General features: G+C 43.7%; 1 protein-coding gene across 10 annotated transcripts in view; it reads left to right on the forward strand.

Annotated features, from left to right (window-relative positions):
• Positions 1-21,509, forward strand: part of DOCK7 (dedicator of cytokinesis 7) — a 1,022,674-nt gene that overhangs the window by 535,931 nt on the left and 465,234 nt on the right. For all 10 annotated transcript variants that reach the window (XM_069232530.1, XM_069232531.1, XM_069232532.1 and 7 more), the window contains one exon: positions 1,817-1,918. In XM_069232530.1, the coding sequence (XP_069088631.1) occupies positions 1,817-1,918 (102 nt within the window). The remainder of the gene's footprint in view (positions 1-1,816; positions 1,919-21,509) is intronic.

Below are 21,509 nucleotides of genomic sequence, written 5' to 3' on the forward strand. Positions count from 1 at the left end.
GGAGGAGTCACTGGACAGTCAGGACAGCCCCTAAGGTGTCCTGAGCTGAAGTGACTCTAACTTTTAGAAATCCTCCATCTTGCAGATGGAGGATTCCCCCTTGGGAGGAGGCACAAAGAGGGTGTACCCACCCTCAGGGCTAGTAGCCATTGGCTACTAACCCCCCAGACCTAAACACGCCCTGAAATTTTGTATTTAAGGGCTTCCCTGAACCTAAGAATTTAGATTCCTGCAACTTACGAAGAAGAGGACTGCTGAGCTGAATAACCCCTGCAGAGAAGAAGAAGAAGACACCAACTGCTTTGGCCCCAGCCCTACTGGCCTGTCTCCCTCCTTCAGAAGAAACCTGCTCCAGCGACGCTTTCCCCAGGACCAGCGACCTCTGAATCCTCAGAGGACTACCCTGCTTCCAAAAGACCAAGAAACTCCAGAGGACAGCGGCCCTGTTCAACAAAGACTGCAACTTTGTTTCCAGAGGAGCAGATTTAAAGACCCCTGCAATCCCCGCAAGAAGCGTGAGACTTGCAACACTGCACCTGGCGACCCCGACTCGACTGGTGAAGAAACAACGCTACAGGGAGGACCCCCAGGTGACTCCAAGACTGTGAGTAACCAAAGTTGTCCCCACTGAGCCCCCACAGCGACGCCTGCAGAGGGAATCCCGAGGCTCCCCCTGACCGCGACTGCCTGACTCTAAAATCCTGACGGCTGGAAAAGACCCTGCACCCGCAGCCCCCAGCACATGAAGGATCGGAACTCCAGTGCAGGAGTGACCCCCAGGAGGCCCTCTGCCTTGCCCAGGTGGTGGCTACCCCGAGGAGCCCCCCCCTTGCCTGCCTGCACCGCTGAAGAGACCCCTTGGTCTCCCATTGAAACCTATTACAAACCCGACGCTTGTTTGCACACTGCACCCGGCCGCCCCCGCGCTGCTGAGGGTGTACTTTCTGTGTGGACTTGTGTCCCCCCCGGTGCCCTACAAAACCCCCCTGGTCTGCCCTCCGAAGACGCGGGTACTTACCTGCTGGCAGACTGGAACCGGGGCACCACCTTCTCCATTGAAGCCTATGTGTTTTGGGCACCACTTTGAACTCTGCACCTGACCGGCCCTGAGCTGCTGGTGTGGTGACTTTGGGGTTGCTCTGAACCCCCAACGGTGGGCTACCTTGGACCCCAATTTGAACCCCGTAGGTGGTTTACTTGCCTGCAAGAACTAACATTATTTTACCTCCCCCAGGAACTGTGAAAATTGCACTGTGTCCACTTTTGAAATAGCTATATGTGTTTTATGTAAAAAGTATATATGCTATTGTGATTATTCAAAGTTCCTAAAGTACTTACCTGCAATACCTTTCAAATGAGATATTACATGTAGAATTTGACCTGTGGTTCTTAAAATAAACTAAGAAAATATATTTTTCTATACAAAAACCTATTGGCCTAGAATTGTCTCTGAGTGTGTGTTCCTCATTTATTGCCTGTGTGTATGTACAACAAATGCTTAACACTACTCCTTTGATAAGCCTACTGCTCGACCACACTACCACAAAATAGAGCATTAGTATTATCTCTTTTTGCCACTATCTTACCTCTAAGGGGAACCCTTGGACTCTGTGCATTCTTTTCCTTACTTTGAAATAGTGCATACAGAGCCAACTTCCTACAAGTTGTTAATGGGAAGTTTAGTTATTTACAAGAGTGTGAAACTGTAAAAGTGTGGTACACACTATATCAATAAGATAATACTATCATTGCTTAATTACAAATGTAAACCAAAACATTATTTTCTGACTGTTCTTGTTTAATTCACTCTCAATAGTGGATACCGATGCTACAAAATGGACGTTTGAAGACTGGTCCATTTTGCCTACCGGTGTCTTTGGAAAAACCACCACAGGCCTACTCTGTACTTTCTCCTGAGGTGAGTTGTATTCTGTTTATTAAGCAAGTGGTAAATCCATGTATTTATGAGAAGACATTATTATTTAAATATCAGTGCCATTCTACAACTAACGTGAAATCTAGACATTTAGATACCTTTGACATACTAGTTTTGGCATCCTAGAATCTCAATACTTTATAGTGCCAACACGTCCTCTCCCTCCATGCTGCATCTTTTAACTTTTCCCATCAGATCATTGAGAGGACAAGGATCCAATGTGAGAAAAGACTAAGGGCCTGATTATGAGTGAGTTGCTTAATTCGTACCTATGTGTAAACCCCTGTTTACACATTGGTCAGAATTACGAGTTTGAAGGTATTTAACACATCCGATCATTATCGCATGTGTTAAATACCTCAACATTCATTAAATTTCAACTGGTTAAACCTGATGTAATGGGCGAAAAGATTTACTTATTTATCAAATAATGCAGATTTTGGTGAGTTAAACATCAAAATCGCATATTAATTCCCACAGACTGGTAATGGATGTTATTTATTGCACACAGGTGTATCGTTATTTATCATGTGCCATAAATAACACCTAACCTCGGAATCACACTCTAAGAGTACATTTGTTATCTCCTGTGATTACTAACCATCAGTTTTCATCAAACAACTGATATTAGAGTAGATGAGTTGGAGGATTGCTGCACAAGCATGCCAGAGCTTGCACTACTATCAGATCAGCCTTGCACATGCTAACACTTACAACCATGGAAACAGAATTACTATTGGAGGAAATAGAGGAAGAGAGCAATTTTGATCCTTTTTTCCACCCTCACAGTTTTCATCACTTCAAATACAAAATCAATTCATTTGTTTAGTGGTCTGGCAAGTTTGTTAAATTGAGCGTAAAATAATGAAATATTGTGGTAGTAACTCTAGACTTGGCACCTTCTTTGGCTGTAATTCTATATTATCAGTGTAATATACATACCACTCACAGCTTGTGCCTGGGCAAAACACCTGACTCGATAAATGACATGTGTGCCAGAGTTGAGCCTACTACGGGGCTGTTGTGTTTGTACCCTGGGGGTACCTTAGAGAGGGTTGACTACCCGGATATCCGACTGACGGCAGTTCAAGAGGCAATAGGAAGACGCGATGAGAAGGAAGGAGAGGAGGAAACGATAGAGACGGGAGAAGCAAGGAAACTGAACCACGCGGAACGGTCCACAAGGAGGTCGAGTCGACGGCTAGGAACTGCGAAGAGGCTGGCGTGCTGCCAGCGGCGTGTCCAGACGCCGTGGTTTGGAGAGACCCAGAACCGCTCACCAGACAAATTGGAGAACCCAGCCACGTCCCTGGAGGGACGTGGCTTACACAGGTGCGTGCATACCTCCCCAATACTGTTTTTTTTTTGTGGCAGTGGGGAGGCGGGAGAGGGGAAGAGGGACAGGCAGGAGGGGGTGGGGGCGAGATAACAGGGGAATAGCGAGGGAATGGGGAAGATCAGGAAAACAGGGATAAAGTCATATACTTCTTAAAGGACCTGTTTTTACCGAGGTTGTCAGAAACGACTATATGCGCACTCGCTCCTCTGTCATCCTGGGACATTCCTTTGTTTTCTGTACTTTCCTGTTCCCCTCTCATACACTCCTCTGCCCCCGCCCCCATATCCCCACACTGTAATTAAACAAAAGAGATTACCTAATCTAAAACAAACCCACTTACCTTTTATCTTTTTTGGTGGTTTTTTTGTTTTCCTTTTTTCTACGGTTTGTTTCATTATTCCTCGTTCCTCTACATGACGAGGCTTTATCCGGGGAAAACGCTGATGAGGAAAAAGACCTAAAAAGGAAAGAAGAAAGGACAATTAAGAAAAAGCAAAAATTAATTATAATCGGAGTCAAAAGAAGATCAGAGAAACACAAGACAAACAAAACTAAAAAGGATAAAGTACATATATATATATATATGTTCGATGGCATGTGTAGCTGCAGATACACATGCTGTGCATATCCCGCCATCTAGTGTTGGGCTCAGGGTGTTACAAGTTGTTTTTCTTCGAAGAAGTCTTATCGAGTCACGAGATCGAGGGACTCCTCCCCTTTCGGCTCCATTGCGCATGGGCGTCGACTCCATCTTAGATTGTTTTCTTTCCGCCATCGGGTTCGGACGTGTTCCTCTTTGCTCCGTGTTTCGGTTCGGAAAGTTAGTTACATCTCGGAAAATTGGACGGTATTGTTTGCGTTCGGTATCGGGTTAGTTAGCACAGATCAACACCGAATTAAAGAAGCGCTCCGGTAGCCCTTCGGGTCTTCTATCCCTCGGAGGGGCCTGGTCGGCCCGACCGCGTGCGTCTTCAAGGCTCATGGAACGGACCCCATTCCGCTTCTGCCCCAAATGCCACAATAAGTATCCTTACACAGATCAGCATTTGGTCTGTAATTTGTGTTTGTCTCCCGAACAAAAAGAGGATACTTGCGAGGCCTGTCGGGGATTTCGGTCGAAGAAAACGCTACGGAAACGTAGAGCACGAAGGCTTCAAATAGCATGGGCGCCGTCAGGACACCACGACGTCGAAGAAGAGGAGACTTTCTCCATTGCCGACTCGGACGAGCCCGAAAGTGAGCAGCCAGCGAAAACCGTGAGTAAACCAGCCCTGGCCAAAACTCACGCCAAAATCATGAAGGCCCAGGGGGACGCCACCACCAGCAGGCCATGGCTTAACCCGTAAAATCGGTGACCAACCATCGGCACCGAAAAAGGGCACACAAGTGTCGAAGTCATCCGACTCCGGTTGAGATACCGGCACAGAGTATTCTCGGCATCGAGATACTGGCTCCGACCAAACTCGACATCGAGATACCGGCTCTGAGCAAAGTCGGAACCGAGAGATCGGCACCCTGAAACCGAAAAAAGTGGCTTCGGAGCAGAAAAAGACTGTAGAAAAAGTTTTGGTGCTGAAATACCCAGCATCGGAGCCGAAAACAAGCTCTTACTCCGAAGAACAAGGCCTTTCAGCACAACTACAAGGCCATAAATTTGGACAAGAGTTAGAGATGGGGGAGCCAGACTATACAGAAAGAAGGCTCCATATTCAAAAAGAAACAGGGAAAATAAGAACTCTCCCTCCTATTAGGATGAAAAGTAAACTTGCTTTCCAAGACACAGAAAAACAACCAAAAGCAAAGGTGGCAAAAGAAATAACTCCACCTCGATCTTCGCCACAACCCTCGCCACACCACTCACCGCAACTGTCACCAATTGCAACCCCCCCTATGATGCAATCTCCAACGCACACAGGGATGAGCCAGAATGACCCAGATGCATGGGATCTATATGATGCACCAGTATCTGACAATAGTCCAGACTGCTACCCAACAAGGCCATCACCACCTGAAGACAGTACTGCTTACATGCAGGTGGTGTCCAGAGCAGCTACTTTTCACAATGTGGCACTGCATGCTGAACCTATTGAGGATGACTTTTTATTTAATACTTTGTCGTCAACACACAGTCAGTACCAGAGTCTACCAATGTTACCAGGGATGTTGAAACACGCAATGTTGAAACACGCAAAACAAGTGTTTCAAGAGCCCGTTAAAGGCAGAGCCATCACACCTAGGGTGGAGAAAAAGTACAAGCCTCCCCCTACGGACCCTGTGTACATCACGCAACAACTAACACCTGACTCAGTGGTAGTAGGCGCAGCACGCAAAAGGGCAAATTCACACACCTCTGGAGACGCACCACCACCCGACAAAGAAAGTCAAAAGTTTGAGAGTTGCAGTACAAGCAGCCAATCCAATGGCGCATTGCCAATTCACAGGCTTTATTGTCAAGATATGACAGAGCTCATTGGGATGAAATGCAGCACTTTATAGAACATCTTCCCAAGGAGTTTCAAAAGCGTGCACAACAAGTGGTGGAGGAGGGCCAAAGTATCTCCAACAACCAGATATGATCGGCAATGGACGCAGCGGACACAGCCGCATGAACTGTGAATACAGCGGTCACTATTCGTAGACACGCATGGCTACGCACCTCCGGATTTAAGCCAGAGATCCAACAGGCTGTGCTTAATATGCCTTTTAATGGACAGCAGTTGTTTGGGCCGAAGTTGGATACAGCTATAGAGAAGCTGAAGAAGGACACTGATACGGCCAAGGCCATGGGCACGCTCTACTCCCCACAATTTAGAGGGGGGTTTCGGGCCCAAAGCACAGAACCCTAAACCTCACAAGCCATACTCACATACCAGGGCCAGTATCAAAGAGGAGGCTTTCGGGGACAATACAGAGGTGGACAGTTCCCTAAAACCAGAGGGAAGTTCCAAAGACCCCTCAAACTAAACAGTGACTTCAATGTCACAACTCCCCAACACATAACACCAGTGGGGGGGAGACTCACAGATAATTACAAAAATTGGGAGGAAATAACAACAGACACGTGGGTCCTAGCCATTATCCAACATGGTTATTGCATAGAATTCATACAATTACCACCAAATGTACCTCCAAAAACACACAACATGTCCAAACAACACTTTGATCTATTACAACTAGAAGTCTAAGCGTTATTACAAAAGGAGGCAATAGAACTAGTACCCAAACATCAGAAAGGAACAGGTGTCTACTCCCTGTATTTTCTAATACCAAAAAAGGACAACACTCTTAGGCCCATATTACATCTCAGAACACTAAATCTTTACATCAAATCAGATCACTTTCACATGGTGACACTTCAAGATGTAATTCCATTTCTCAAACAACAAAACTACATGTCAACATTAGACCTCAAGGATGCTTACTTCCATATACCTATACATCCTTCCCACAGAAAATACTTAAGGTTTGTAATCCAAGGAGTACATTACCAATTCAAAGTGTTACCATTCGGGATAACAACAGCACCAAGGGTATTTACAAAATGCCTTGCAGTAGTAGCTGCACATATCAGAAGACAGCACATACACGTATTCCCATATCTAGACGATTGGTTAATCAAAACCAACACTCAGGAACAGTGTCTTCAACACACAAAATACGTCATAGAAACCATTCACAAACTAGGGTTCTTACTAAACTACCAAAAATCACACTTACAGCCGTGTCAAATACAACAATACTTAGGAGCAACAATCAACACAAAAAAAGGGATTGCCACTCCAAGTCCACAAAGGGTACAAGCATTCCAAAATGTAATACAAAGCATGCACCCAAACCAAAAGTATCAAGTAAAATTAGTGATGAAACTACTAGGCATGATGTCCTCATGCATAGCCATTGTCCCAAACGCAAGATTACACATGCGGCCCTTATAACAGTGCCTAGCAACACAATGGACACAAGCACAGGGTCAACTTCAAGATCTAGTGTTGATAAACTGCCAAACACACACCTCGCTTCAATGGTGGAATCCTGTAAATTTAAACCAAGGGCGGCCTTTCCAAGACCCAGTGCCTCAATACGTGATCACCACAGATGCTTCAATGGTAGGGTGGGGAGCACACCTCAACAAACACAGCATCCAGGGACAATGGGACACTCAGCAGAAACAACTTCATATAAATCAACTAGAACTACTAGCAGTGTTTCTAGCATTGAAAGCATTTCAACCACTAATAGCCCACAAACACATTCTTGTCAAAACAGACAACATGACAACAATGTATTACTTAAACAAACAGGGAGGGACACACTCATCACAACTGTGTCTCTTAGCACAGAAGATTTGGCATTGGGTGATTCACAATCACATTCGCCTAATAGTGCAATACATCCCAGGAATTCAAAACCAATTGGCAGACAATCTCAGTCGAGATCACCAACAAATCCACGAATGGGAAATTCATCCCCAGATACTACAAACCTACTTCCAAAACCGGGGAACACCGCAAATAGACCTATTCGCAACAAAAGAAAACGCAAAATGCCAAAACTTCGCATCCAGGTACCCACAGCCTCACTCCAAGGGCAATTCGTTATGGATGAGTTGGTCAGGGATATTTGCTTACACTTTTCCCCCTTCCCACTCCTTCCGTATATAGTAAGCAAATTGAGTCAAAACAAACTCAAACTAATACTAATAGCACCAACTTGGGCACAACAACCTTGGTACACAACACTACTGGACCTGTCAGTAGTGCCTCATATCAAACTACCAAACAGACCAGGTCTGTTAACTCAACACAAGCAACAGATCAGACACCCGAATCCAGCATCGCTCAATCTAGCAATCTGGCTCCTGAAGTCTTAGAATTCGGACATCTAGACCTTACACAAGAATGTATGGAGGTCATCAAACAGGCTAGAAAACCTACTACAAGACATTGCTACGCAAATAAGTGGAAACGATTTGTATATTACTGTCATAATAATCAAATTCAACCATTACACGCGTCCGCGAAAAACATTGTAAGCTACTTACTACACTACAAAAGTCTAAGTTCGCTTTTTCATCCATTAAAATACATCTCACAGCAATGTCTGCCTATCTGCAAATTACACATTCAACTTCACTATTTAGAATCCCAGTCATAAAAGCATTTATGGAGGGTCTAAAAAGGATCATTCCACCAAGAACACCACCAGTTCCTTTGTGGAACCTCAATATTGTATTAACACGATTCATGGGTCCACCATTCGAACCCATGCACTCGTGTGAGATGCAATACTTAACCTGGAAAGTAGCCTTCCTAATAGCTATCACATCTCTCAGAAGAGTAAGTGAAATACAAACTTTTACCATACAGGAACCCTTTATAAAAATACACAAGCATAAAGTGGTTTTACGCACAAATCCCAAATTTTTGCCAAAAGTTATATCACTGTTCCACTTAAACCAAACAGTGGAACTCCCCAGAACCAGACTCTTAGTTGAAAGAGCCTTACATACATTAGACATAAAAAGAGCACTAATGTATTACATTTATAGAACCAAACAATTTCGCAAAACAAAACAATTGTAGCTTTCCAAAAACCTCATGCAGGAAATCCAATATCCAAACAAGGCATTGCCAGATGGATAGTTAAGTGTATTCAAACCTGTTATGTTAAAGCAAAGAGGGAACTGCCTATTACACCAAAGGCACACTCCACTAGAAAGAAAGGAGCCACCATGGCCTTTCTAGGGAATATACAAATGACAGAAATCTGTAAGGCAGCCACATGGTCTACGCCTCATACATTCACTAAACATTACTGTGTGGATGTGTTAACAACACAACAAGCCACAACAGGAGAGGCAGTATTACGAACATTATTTCAAACAATTTCAACTCCTACAGGCTAAACCACCGCTTTTGGGGAGATAACTGCTTTCTAGTCTATGCACAGCATGTGTATCTGCAGCTACACATGCCATCAAACGGAAAATGTCACTTACCCAGTGTACATCTGTTCATGGCATGAGACGCTGCAGATTCACATGCGCCCTCCCACCTCCCCGGGAGCCTGTAGCCATTATAAGTTGATAAAAATAAACTTGTACATTTGTAAATTTGTAAATATATCACTTTTAGTCACACTATGTACATAAATACTTACTCCATTGCATGGGCACTATTACTATATACACAACTCCTACCTCACCCTCTGCGGGGAAAACAATCTAAGATGGAGTCGACACCCATGCGCAATGGAGCCGAAAGGGGAGGAGTCCCTTGATCTCGTGACTCGAAAAGACTTCTTAGAAGAAAAACAACTTGTAACACTCCGAGCCCAACACTAGATGGCGGGATATGCACAGCATGTGAATCTGCAGCGTCTCATGCCACGAACAGATGTACACTGGGTAAGTGACATTTTCCATATTTCCCCTTTTCTTCATTCTCTCTTCATATATCACGAGAACACTAAGAAAATAAAGAGATCTATAAAGGACTTAGCAAGTCAGTCTATATCTTCTAATTAAACAAATATCCTTTGGTTTTTTTTTTCCCCTTGTCCAGGGAACCCATCACAGTGGTGTCAGAAGTGGGATTTCCTATATATATTGGGAGAGGAGGGGAAATAAACCATAAAAATCATGTAAGGCCACATTAGAAGACATGATTCACCAATTGGCAGAGGGACAACGACATCTGCAATTGGTATGGGAGGAGCAGCAGAAGGAGGCACGCACTGACTGCGAAACACTCCAAAAAACTCTGAAAAGTCAAGCCACAATTATAGCCAATAACCAGTTGGTTCACGAAACGGCCTTACGGAAATTAACTGATACCATCGCCTCCAGTCGAGTCCATCCTAAGGTCCGAGCTCCGTCCTGCAGAAATTTCAAGAAGGAGAGGACCCAGACACGTTCTTTACTAACTTTGAACGCTTTGCTACATCAGCTACATGGCCGGAGGGTAGGTGGGGACATTATATCGCCCCACTCTTAACAGGAACATTACAAGCCGCCTATCAGGCTGTAAACCCAGGTGGTAATACCCCCTATCACGAAATAAAGAAAGGTATTTTAGAACATGTGGGACATGATATGGAATATTATCGTATCAAGTTTCGGAAAACAAAATGGAACCCCATGGAGAATCCACGGGCCCTTTATTACCAAATTCAGGATTTAGGTCTCAAATGGCTGGCTCCTTTAAGTACCGACAGGGACAATGTAGTTCGAATTACACTGCTTGAACAGTTCCTTGAGGCTCTACCCCCACAAACCAGAATTTGGATAAAGCTACATCCCAATGTTGATACCACCATGGCCATAGAACTGGCCTGTGCATTTCACCGGGCTCCTGAGTTTAGGTCGGGAAAAGGGCCTACAGTAAGCGGTCACGTGTCTAGTCCCTCATATCGGGTTAAACCTGTGAAAGGTCCGAGGAAACCTCCTTACCAAAACCCATAGACAGAACTCCAAATCAGGTGCCCCAATGTTATCGCTGTGCAGAATGGGGACACATAGCCCGGAACTGCCCCCACAAAATTGATAAAACTGAACCCATGAAAATAGGGGTAACTTGAGGGAGGGTCGTCTAAATGGGTAAGGATTTGCCTCATTATACTAAGGAACTACTGATAAATGGTCGTTTCACAAGGACCCTCATCGACTCTGGGTGTAGTCAGTTGGTAATCCGAGCAAGCTTAGTACCGAAGAATTTACATACTACCAATGAGAATGTTTCTATCTCTTGTATTCACTGGGGTATGAAACAATATCCTTTGATTACTATAGCAATTGAGTGAAGAGGACAAATCGAGAATTTAAAAATGGGAGCTCTTCCTCATCTAGTGGAAGAAGCAATTGTAGGTACTGACTATGTCAATTTCTACATGTTATTGGATAGTCTCCGTGATAAAAACAGATTAGAGGAATGGTGGACAGAAGCTCCTTTTTCCCAGATCCCCATCACTCCCGACAAAGAACATGTCAAACAAAGTAAAAGACTGAGAAGAGAATGGAAGAGAGCATAACAAAAGGGAATATTATGTAATAACACACACAGACAATAAACCAGTTTTGGTGACCCTACCTCCCTTTAAGAACAGCCAAAGAGAGGACCCTACCTTTCAACATGCGTGGGAAGCAGCCATAACTGAAAACACTGGACAGGTGGGTCCCTGGGTCCCTACTTTTAGTTCAAAATGGACTGTTATACAGGGTTATACAAAGTAAAGATCAGGAGAAACGACAGCTAGTAATTCCCCAACCATATCGTACTCAGGCTTTACATTTGGCCCACAGCCTTTTAAGTGGACGTTTCAGTCGAGAAAAGACGGAAGAATACCAGTTACGTCAGTTTTATTGGCCAGGCGTCTTTTCTGACATTCAACGGTTTTGTCAACAATGCCCAAAATGTCAGCTCATTAACCCTGGAGCAAATAGAAAAAGCACCTCTCTTTCCTCTACCTATTATAGATGTTCCCTTTTCACGGGTAGGGATGGATCTGGTAGGACCCCTGACTCCGTCCTCAAAAGGCAATATGTATATCCTTGTTTTAGTAGACTATGCTACAAGATATCCTGAAGACATTCCCTTAAATAGCTTGACCACTAAAAATGTAGCACAAACTATGATTGGGTTTTTCTCTATGGTTGGATTCCCCAGAGAGTTGCTCACGGATCAAGGAACTCCATTCATGTCCTGACTAATGTCGGAGATCTGTCAAATACTTGGAGTAACCCACATCTGTACCTCGGTCTGTCACCCCCAGACATACAGCCTCGTAGAGAGATACAACCGCACCCTGAAAACTCTCTTAAAGAAAACCATAGCTGATTCGGGTAAAGACTGGGATAAAAAAACTACCCATGGTACTATATGCCATAAGAACACATGTCCAGCCGTCTACAGGCAGTCCATTCAAGTTAGTTTTTGGACGACAACCCCGGACTTTATTAGATATGGCTGCAGAGAAATGGGAGAAAACTGAAAATTAGGAGAAAGACATCCTATATTACACCCAGTGTTTGAAACAACAGGTTCACAGTGTATGGGAAGATGTTAGGACACACTGCAAAGAAGCCCAAACGAGACAAAAAAGACATTATGATAGGAACACATCTCTTAGAACATTCCAACCAGGGGATCCAGTACTCATATTACTTCCCAGCTCAAAGAATAAATTAGTGGAAAAATGGCAGGGTTCATACAAAGTAACAAAAATAGTGAGTCCTGTCACATACGAGATAGAACTATCCAACAGCCCCCACCAAACCCAAATCTGTCACGTTAACCTACTAAAGAAGTGTGAGGACGCAGATGACTTATCAGGAACTATACGGACAGGTTTCTTTGTAAACAGGGTAAAACCTCTCGAAATTAATCTATGCCCACAGACAGAGCAAAACACTGAGGTTCTTCCTACATTTCCCTCCACACTCTCACAGGAACAACAGGATCAAATAAGATCTGTCCTTCTTAGCTATCAGAGCCTCTTTTCCCTAATCCCAGGAAGAACGTCCCTCGTTCATCATACCATCAAAACCCAAGAAGGTAAGACTGTCTGACTCCGCCCATATCAAATACCAGAAACACAGAGACCCTTATTAGAGCAGGAAGTCCAAAATATGTTAGGTGTCATCGAACCATCATTAAGCCCCTGTGCTCCCCAGTAGTACTAGTTCCAAACCCCAATGGTTCTATCTGCTTTTGTATCGACTTCAGACAATTAGATAGCATTTCACAATTCAATACATATCCGATACCCAGGGTTGCCAAGCTATTAGAACAATTGGACAAAGCACAGTATATGTCTACATTAGATTTAACAAAGGGGTACTGGCAGATTCCTTTACACCCCCGACAAAGAGAAGACAGCATTCTCTACTCCTTCAGGCTTATATCAATTTACTGTCCTTCCTTTCGGACTGCATGGGGCCCCTGCTACCTTTCAAAGGTTAATGGACACACTCTTAAGAAGACACAAGGGATATGCAGTGGCATATCTTGATGATATCGTCATCTATAGTAAAACTTGGGGGGACCATTTACAACATCTAAGGAAAGTGTTCCAAACATTACTCGAGGCAGGGTTAACTGTTAACACCGAAAAATGTAACCTTGCGCGGGATACTATTGCCTATTTAGGGTATCACATTGGAAAGGGACAAATACAACCCCAAGTAGATAAAACAAAAGCAATTCTGAATATATCTCAACCCACCTCCAAACGAGAAGTACGTTCCTTCTTAGGAATGGTGGGTTATTACCGTCGATTCATACCCAGATACTCTACTATCACTGCACCTCTGACCGATCTCCTAAAAAGAGGGTAATCCCACCAAGATCAAAGAGTTAGCTCCCCACCAGCTTCATAGTTTTGAGACCTTAAAAATAATTTTATCAACAGAACCAGTTTTGCAGTGCCCTGACTTTACAACCATTTTATCTGCAAACCAACGCCTCTGACGTCGGTATTGGGGCAGTTCTATCCCAAAAAACTAAACGGGATGCCCTTCTTCCCATCGTGTATATCAGCAGGAAATTATTACCCAGAGGACAGAATTATGCAATAATATAAAGAGAGTATCTGGCAATGAAGTGGGCAATCAAGAGCCTCCAATATTACTTGTTGGGACATCCATTTATCCTGTATACCGATCATGACCCTCTCACGTGGTTGGCCAGACATAAAAACACAAATCCGAGGATTTTGCGTTGGTTTATGGAGCTCCAACCATTTGTATTCCAGGTTCAACACCTCCCATGTTCCCAGCTGTCAACAGCAGACTCTCTCTCCAGACATCCTGTGGATCAAGGTCTCCATCAGCCTTTCTCATGGGGGAGAATGTGTGACAGGGTTGCGATATCCCTGTCTCCCGAGGGTACTACGGGGCCATTGTGTTCATACCCCAGGGGTACCTTAGAGAGGGTTGACGACCAGAGCGTCAACCCAGATATCCGACTGACGGCAGTTCAAGAGGTAACAGGAAGATGCGACAAGAAGGGAGGAGAGGAGGAAACTATAGAGACGGGCGACGCAAGTAGGAAGGAAACTGAACCACGCAGAGCGGTCCACGAGGAGGTCGAGTCAATGGCTAGGAAGGGCAAAGAGGAGGGCGTGCTGCCGGCGGCGTGTCAGAGTGCTGTGGAGAGCAGAGACCCAGAACCACTCACCAGACAAACCGAAGAACCCAGCCACGTCCCTGGAGGGACGTGGCTTACACAGGTGCGTGCATACCTCCCCAATACCAGGTTTTTTTGTGGAAGTGGGGAGGTGGGAGAGGGGACGAGGGACAGGCAGGAGGGGGTGGAGGCAAGATAACAGGGGAATAGCGAGGGAAAAGGGGAAGGTCAGGAAAACAGGGATAAAGTCGGATACTTCTTAAAGGACCTGTTTTCACCGAGGTGTCAGAAACTACTATATGCGCACTCTCTCCTGTGTCATCCCGGGACGTTCCTTTGTTTTCTGTACTTTCCTGTTCCCCTCTCATACACTCCTCCGCCCCCGTCTTCTCCCCAAAAGAGATCACCTAATCTAAAACAAACCCACTTACCCTTTATCTTTTTTGGTGTTTTTTTTTTGTTTTCCTTTTTTCTACGGTTTGTTTCATTATTCCTTATTCCTCTCCAGGACGATGCTTCATCCGGGGAAAACACTGATGAGGAAAAGATCTAAAAAGGAAAGAAGAAAGGACAATTAAGGAAAAGCAAAAATGAATAATAATCGGAGTCAAAAGAAGATCAGAGAAACACAAGACAAACAAAACTAAGAAGGATAAAGGACATTTATATATTATTTCCCCCCTTTTCCTTATTCTCTATTCATATATCACAAGAACACTAAGAAAATAAAGAGATCCATAAAGGACTTAACAAGTTGGTCTATGTCTTCTAATTAAAGAAATATCCTTTGTTTCTTTTTCCCCTCGCCCAGGGAACCCATCACAACATGATTCTCTGATCTTCACAATGTGTATACAGCAAAGAGGAAAGCCCATAAAAGAGATAGAAACGCTACATTAAAATGTTGCAGCAAATCAGCACATCCTTTTGGTTCTTGGGACATTATCACTCTGTCGAAGTGACCTTGTGGATACAAAACTCGAGTTTTTAAGGTCAATATGCAAAAAGTATAAAAGACCTAGTCACATTAGTTGAGTAAAGTCTGCTCATTAAAAAAATAAAATGGAGAAGGCACATAAATTACACCAAATCAATAATACAGATTTGAAAATCTGCTCCGGTGAGGAGAGTCAGTGAATGGCATAAATGCTTTGCACATTGGGCATGAAGATGATTCTCATATTGGTAGGTGAGGAAGATGCAGTTCTCAACCGAACCTCAAATACTCTTAAGTACTTAGTAACACGTTTCCTATTACCCCTTCTTGGTTACTGTTATGTGACTGTTGCTGCTCAGATGTCTCGCCAAAGAACGTGGCCTGGCACCGTGTGTAATGTTCCCACTACTAGCTAAACTCTTGTGCTGCTGCTCGCATACCTAGCCCATACAGTACTATGGCAGGATGGACCATTAGTTAAACATGCCATAATGGGAGTCAGGCCCGCTGGGCAGCCTCATTAATGCACTTCAGCACCACGCAGAAAGATCTTTGCCTTATCAACTGAGCAGGACACTAGAGCTGCCACAGTCCTATAGACAGTCTTTGTATCTGCCACTGTAACATAAGGTAGAACTGGGATTCACCAGGTCCGTTAACTCTTCCCATGACATATCCATAAAAAGGATTGGGACTATATGTCATATACTGTTGCAAAGCAAGAGACAGATAAGCTTCCAACTTTAAAAGAAATAGAATTCTTGTCCTCATTTGTAGAACATCTGACTTAGTTCACTGATCCTACATCGACGTTAGCTTTTCTAAAATTAGATTAATTTCTACTGGAGAACGTTCAGTTTGCAAGCAGTAACATTTTCTGTAAAACCTCCTACAAGTCAAAGTGCACTCCACAAGAATGTTTTACTCCAACTAGGTCAGGAGGTGTTCCATGATAGAACAGTTACTATGACTTTCTGGAGAGCAGTGCTGATTTGCATACTGCTGGTCCCCATTGGAAGTAGCACAGTGATTAAAAACAGTGGGGTTGAACATGACTCCTAGTTAATGGAAGTAGATTGGACTTTTTTGTTGTTGTACCACAGGACTCCATCCTTAACACACTCATGAGGTATGACTAGGCACATACTGTTCTGGGGTTCCTTGTGTGCCTGCTCAGAGGAGACTAATCTTGGCTTTTCAGACTGGACTGTTCTTAATGCAGCAAGCCAAGGCTGATTTGAAAACAGCTGGTCTAAAGCTCACTAAGGGCAAAAAACAATAGACTTGAATATGGCCCGAGTAATTGTGGCTTAGACGTTTGCAAATGTGCACTCTACATTGTTGTTATTTGCTTAAGTGAAGTGGCCATTAAAAGTGCTGTGCTGATAGTAATACAGGTGTGATACTATCAGAGTGACCTTGATGAGCATCCCAAAAGGGATTGCCCCAATGCAAAATACATCCATATCTTCATATATTCCAGTTACTGTTACTCCTGATATCACCTTCTAGGGGTTTTTGTTCTTCCAGGAGCCTTATTCTAGACAATTACCAGTTGTCTTCAGATTGCTTTCATACACAAAAAATTAGAACATTTTGAGATTAATGGAAACAAGAGGTGACTTATGCTGGAAACGATCTAAGGTTGCCTCTTGTTTATCAATAAATTAATTTTTCTGTTGTTTCTTTTTTCACTTTGGCCTTTTTTGCTTTTTTAGTATTCATGTCCCCTCTATGACATCACACAATGATTTCCATCCTCTCCATTTAGCACAGTGTCATGTGGTTTTTTTTTTGCTTCCTGCATTCTGTGCGGTTTCTTCTCATTCCTATAAATCTCATGTTTCTTTACCCTATGTCATTTTGTTGTATCCCTCCGAAATGCATTGTTTTTATCCCCTTTTTGATTTCTTTTTGGAAATGAAAACCCTGATTTCCTGGTTCCCAGAGCAAGAATTTGTATGACCGGGCTTTCCTTTTTGGTGTAACTTAATGGGCATATTGAAAAGGAATAAGTTAAAAATAATAATTTCTTTATCATACGTGATATTGTATTAAAAAAGATTTTTAATTTCTGTTGTCCTTTGTGAATATATGCATATGCAATAGATTCTTAACACATTTTTTAATAGGTAAATGGGATTCTAAATTATAGTGGAGCACTTGTGCATTTTACGCATTTTCTAAATTGTTGTAGAAGGCAGAGTTCAATTTACTAGTCCCCCAGCACTAAGAACTCAACCAGTGTGCCAGCCGAAGACAGAAAACTGGTTGGACTGAAACAGCCCCTGAGCAATATTTGAGTGATATGTGTTTCAGGTAATGATCAATTCCATGAGATATTACGGGAATAGTTAGTGGAATCACAAAACCCTCTTTCATTAACAAATACCACAATCAAGAACAGTAGGAAAGAAAGATTAGATTTTGAAGATTTATTTTTAAAATTAAAATCCTATCCTAGTGCACATGATATAAATTGTAACTACAATAAAGACTAGTAGAATGGTAGCTGCAATGTTTCCTTAAAAGTGTAAATAACAAGAAAACTCTGACTTATTTGCTGTATGATTTTGAAGCAATCCTAACCTCATTATACTACTGCTACTCACTAAATAAATTTTAGCATAGAAGAAGAAAGAAAGTCTAAATTGAAATGTTCACATCCTCATACCTGCTTGAACAACAGTGCTTATGTTCAGTATAACATCAAATCATGTTATTCTTGTCGTGCGCCCAGGAGGGCTTATAAGTTCAGCAACTGAAAGCTGAATGACTGTCCCGGTAGCCATCAGTTAAAGTGACTGATGCGATTCTGCATGGCCTGTCTCTCTTTTGCCTCATGTGAAGATTCCTCTCTCCCCTTAACACTCTGTGCTCAGCTTTCATAACATTATTTAGTCAGCATTGAATCTTGTACAATAAGCAGTTGACAGAAAATGGCCTGATGCTTTTGCTTATTCTTACTCTGAAAAACTATGTTCTTCGAATAGTGACAATAAACATGACACTCGGTTATCAGCTTTCTATAAAGCTTTACTTACACCACTGTAACAGTTATTTAGAACTGAACAATCAGCACAGTTTAAATTCTATGAATATTTTTTAGCAGACTTGAATATCACTTTGCAAGGAAAAATAGCAGAAACAAAATGTGCATTGTAGGAGGTTGGCTTAGTTTATGGTGCACACCTATGGTGTGGCACCCTATTCTGAATCCAGGCAACCAGTAGTGATAGTGTTTAAGTATCCGGATAGCAAAAGCTCTCCAGGGGTAGCTGTGGTGAGCAGCTAAAGCTTACTAGGAAAGCACTTGCAATACCACAATAGTCAGTAACCACTCACAAGAAAGAATCACACTAGGTGTTGCAGAAATTAAAATTTATTTTTTACAACACTAAAGTTGGTATCTCTCCACCTGGACACACAAAAATATACACAGCATTAATCCGGAAAAGCATAAAAATGCTTGGGGTCCTGTAGGGGTTGTGGGGGGTGGGGGGAATACACTAATAAAGTGGTATAAGAATGAAGGTGCCCAACCAAGGTAAGTGTGTTAGGATCCCAGGGGCTAGGGAGAGTAGGAAATTTCCAGAGGTTAGTATTAGAAATCCCACAGGTGCCCAGCTTCAGAGTTGTTATTGAGACGGGTGCCTCATACGTTTATACAGGACATTCGCAGTTGTTTTTTTAATGGATTCAGAACCCTTCCCAGTGAACCCCGAGGAAACCAGTTGGCACAAAGAAGGTTGGAGAGTGCCTCACCTTTGAATACCCAGAGGACCGGAGGGCCTACACCAGTAGCCCAGGTGCATAGTGGTGAAGTGGCATCAGAAACCCTAGTTGAAGTCAGTGGAATGTGGTGGGACGTCAGGGCAGGCCTTCAGCAGGAAGGTAAGCCACCTAGAGTTGGAGGAGCCCCAAAGAGTAACCCATTGGCAGCAGGTAAAGCGATTCGCAAGGAAGCCTCAGCAACACAACAAACAGGAATCCCATGTCGCAGGTGCTACAGATGGGGAGCTAAATGTGGAGTTGTAGGGTGCTGGAGGCTGGGGTTTCTTCGAGCTCAACAATCTTCTTGCGGGAAGAGCCAACAAGCCTTGGCAAGAGCAACAGTTGTGGTGCACATGGGTTCAGTTCCAGTGGCTGCAGCAAGGGTCCACCATCTCCCAGGTTGGGCAGAAGACAAGTTGGACCTGGAGAGGACCACAGAGCCACCATCTGTGAGCAGATCCTTTACATTGTCCATGAGACAACAGGATCCACCAGCCGGTCATCATTGTCTTGAGGTGCCTGCAGATGCAGTGGAGTGACTCCTTCACTCCAAGGGAGATTCCTTCTTGCTTCTTGGATGCAGGCAGAGTCCTTGTGAACCTGGAGGATGCATGGCTACGAATGTTGCAGAGATCTTCTTGCAGGAGCTGGAGAAACAATGTTGCAGTGGTAGCCCATCCAACATTTCAGTTCCAAAAGCCGATCAGCTGCAGTTCTGGAGGCCTGTAGCAGGAGATGTCTTGCAAAGAGTTCCTTGAAGTGTCTTGCTCGAGAAATCTGAGAATCCACCCTTGGGGGAGCCCTTAAGTAACCCTAAAAGGGTGGGGGTTGGTCTCTCCATCTCGCTAAAGTGACCCACCTATCAGAGGGGTTAGGGTCATCATCTAACTGACCCAATCAGTCCGATACTTCCAGGGGCCTCTGCACAGCTTATTTTCAAGATGGCAGAATCAACCGGCCACCTGGCAGAGTTCTGAGCACCTCCCTAGAGGAGGGGCAGGACAGGGGGGTGGCCACTCCCCTTGCCTTTGTGTGGTTTCGTGCCAGAGGGGGAACCAGGGGTTCCTGAACTGATGCAAACCAGATTATGCAAGGAGGGCACCAAATGTGCCCTTCAAAGCAGTTTGGTGGTGCTAAGAGACCACCCCAGCCCCCAGATTCATAAGGCTGCACAGGCAGTACAAGGGTATCCTCTAAGGAACCCTTAGAGTACAGGGGATTATTCAACTAACACTGGAATCGGTGTAGTTGCATGATTCCAATGTGTTTGATACCAAACATGCCTAGGTCGGAGAAACCATTATGTAGTTGGACCACTCGTGTTGACCAGGGTCCACTAGATACTTTAAGATGGCTTTCCCACACTTACAAAGCCCAGAAAATGGAGTCTGGGGTTTGTAGGAGTACCCTGCTGATGCAGGAGTACCATCACACTTATGAACATGCACCCTTCCTTTGGACTGAAGGGCCTATCAGGGGGGTGACTTAGTGCTTAATTGCAGTGACCGCAATATAAGGCAAGCCTTATATCAGTAGTGAAAGGGTGCATGCACCATTCCGTGCAGGCTGCAATGGCAGGCCTGCAGACACAGTTTTCATGGTCTCCAATGGGTGGCACAATATATGCTGCAGCCCATGGGAGACACCTGGTGTACCAGTGCCCTGGGTACCTAAGTACCATGTACCATGTATTAGGGACTTACAAGGGTGCACCTGTATGGCAATTGTGGGGTGTAACGTTTACCAGCAACCAAATTAAAGGAGAGAGCCCAGGCAGTGGGGTCCTGGTTAGCAGGATCCCAGTGCAGTACACTCTAAAAAACACTGACACCAGGCAAAAAGTGGGGTTAACTATGTAAGAAAGATGCTACTTTCCTACATGCATTCATTGTTAATCAAGCACATTCACTTCTGATTGATTAGCACAACTGAAAAATTGAAAGTACCTAGAAGAGTCAAAATAATCATGACACATTGGACATTTTTACCTCTCAGATGGTACCTTCAAACTAAATTCCCTCCTACAAAACGAGAAGTTCTATGTGTCACAATCACACCATTGTTTGCAAACTGTTTTAGGATTTATACAATGAAAGTCACACAACATTTGCATGCCAGTCTTCTTGGAGACACAAAGGATTGCCAATTTTCATTAATATTGATAAAATGTATAGATTTGATGTAGACCGTTTTGGTTGCTGTAAAATATTAACAGTACATTTATATGATCCGTCATACGCATTTTACTCCTGCTGGATTTAATCAGATATTTTAAAATAACAGTGGCTACGGCCCAAGATGTTGGGATATGGTGTAGACCAAACTCTCAAAAGGGAATGTGAGGTATGCTTGCAGTTTGTCTACCTACTGGTAATCACTCAGGGTAGCATTCCACCCTAT

This window comes from Pleurodeles waltl, chromosome 4_2 (assembly GCF_031143425.1).
Source record: "Pleurodeles waltl isolate 20211129_DDA chromosome 4_2, aPleWal1.hap1.20221129, whole genome shotgun sequence".
Lineage (NCBI taxonomy): Eukaryota > Metazoa > Chordata > Amphibia > Caudata > Salamandridae > Pleurodeles > Pleurodeles waltl.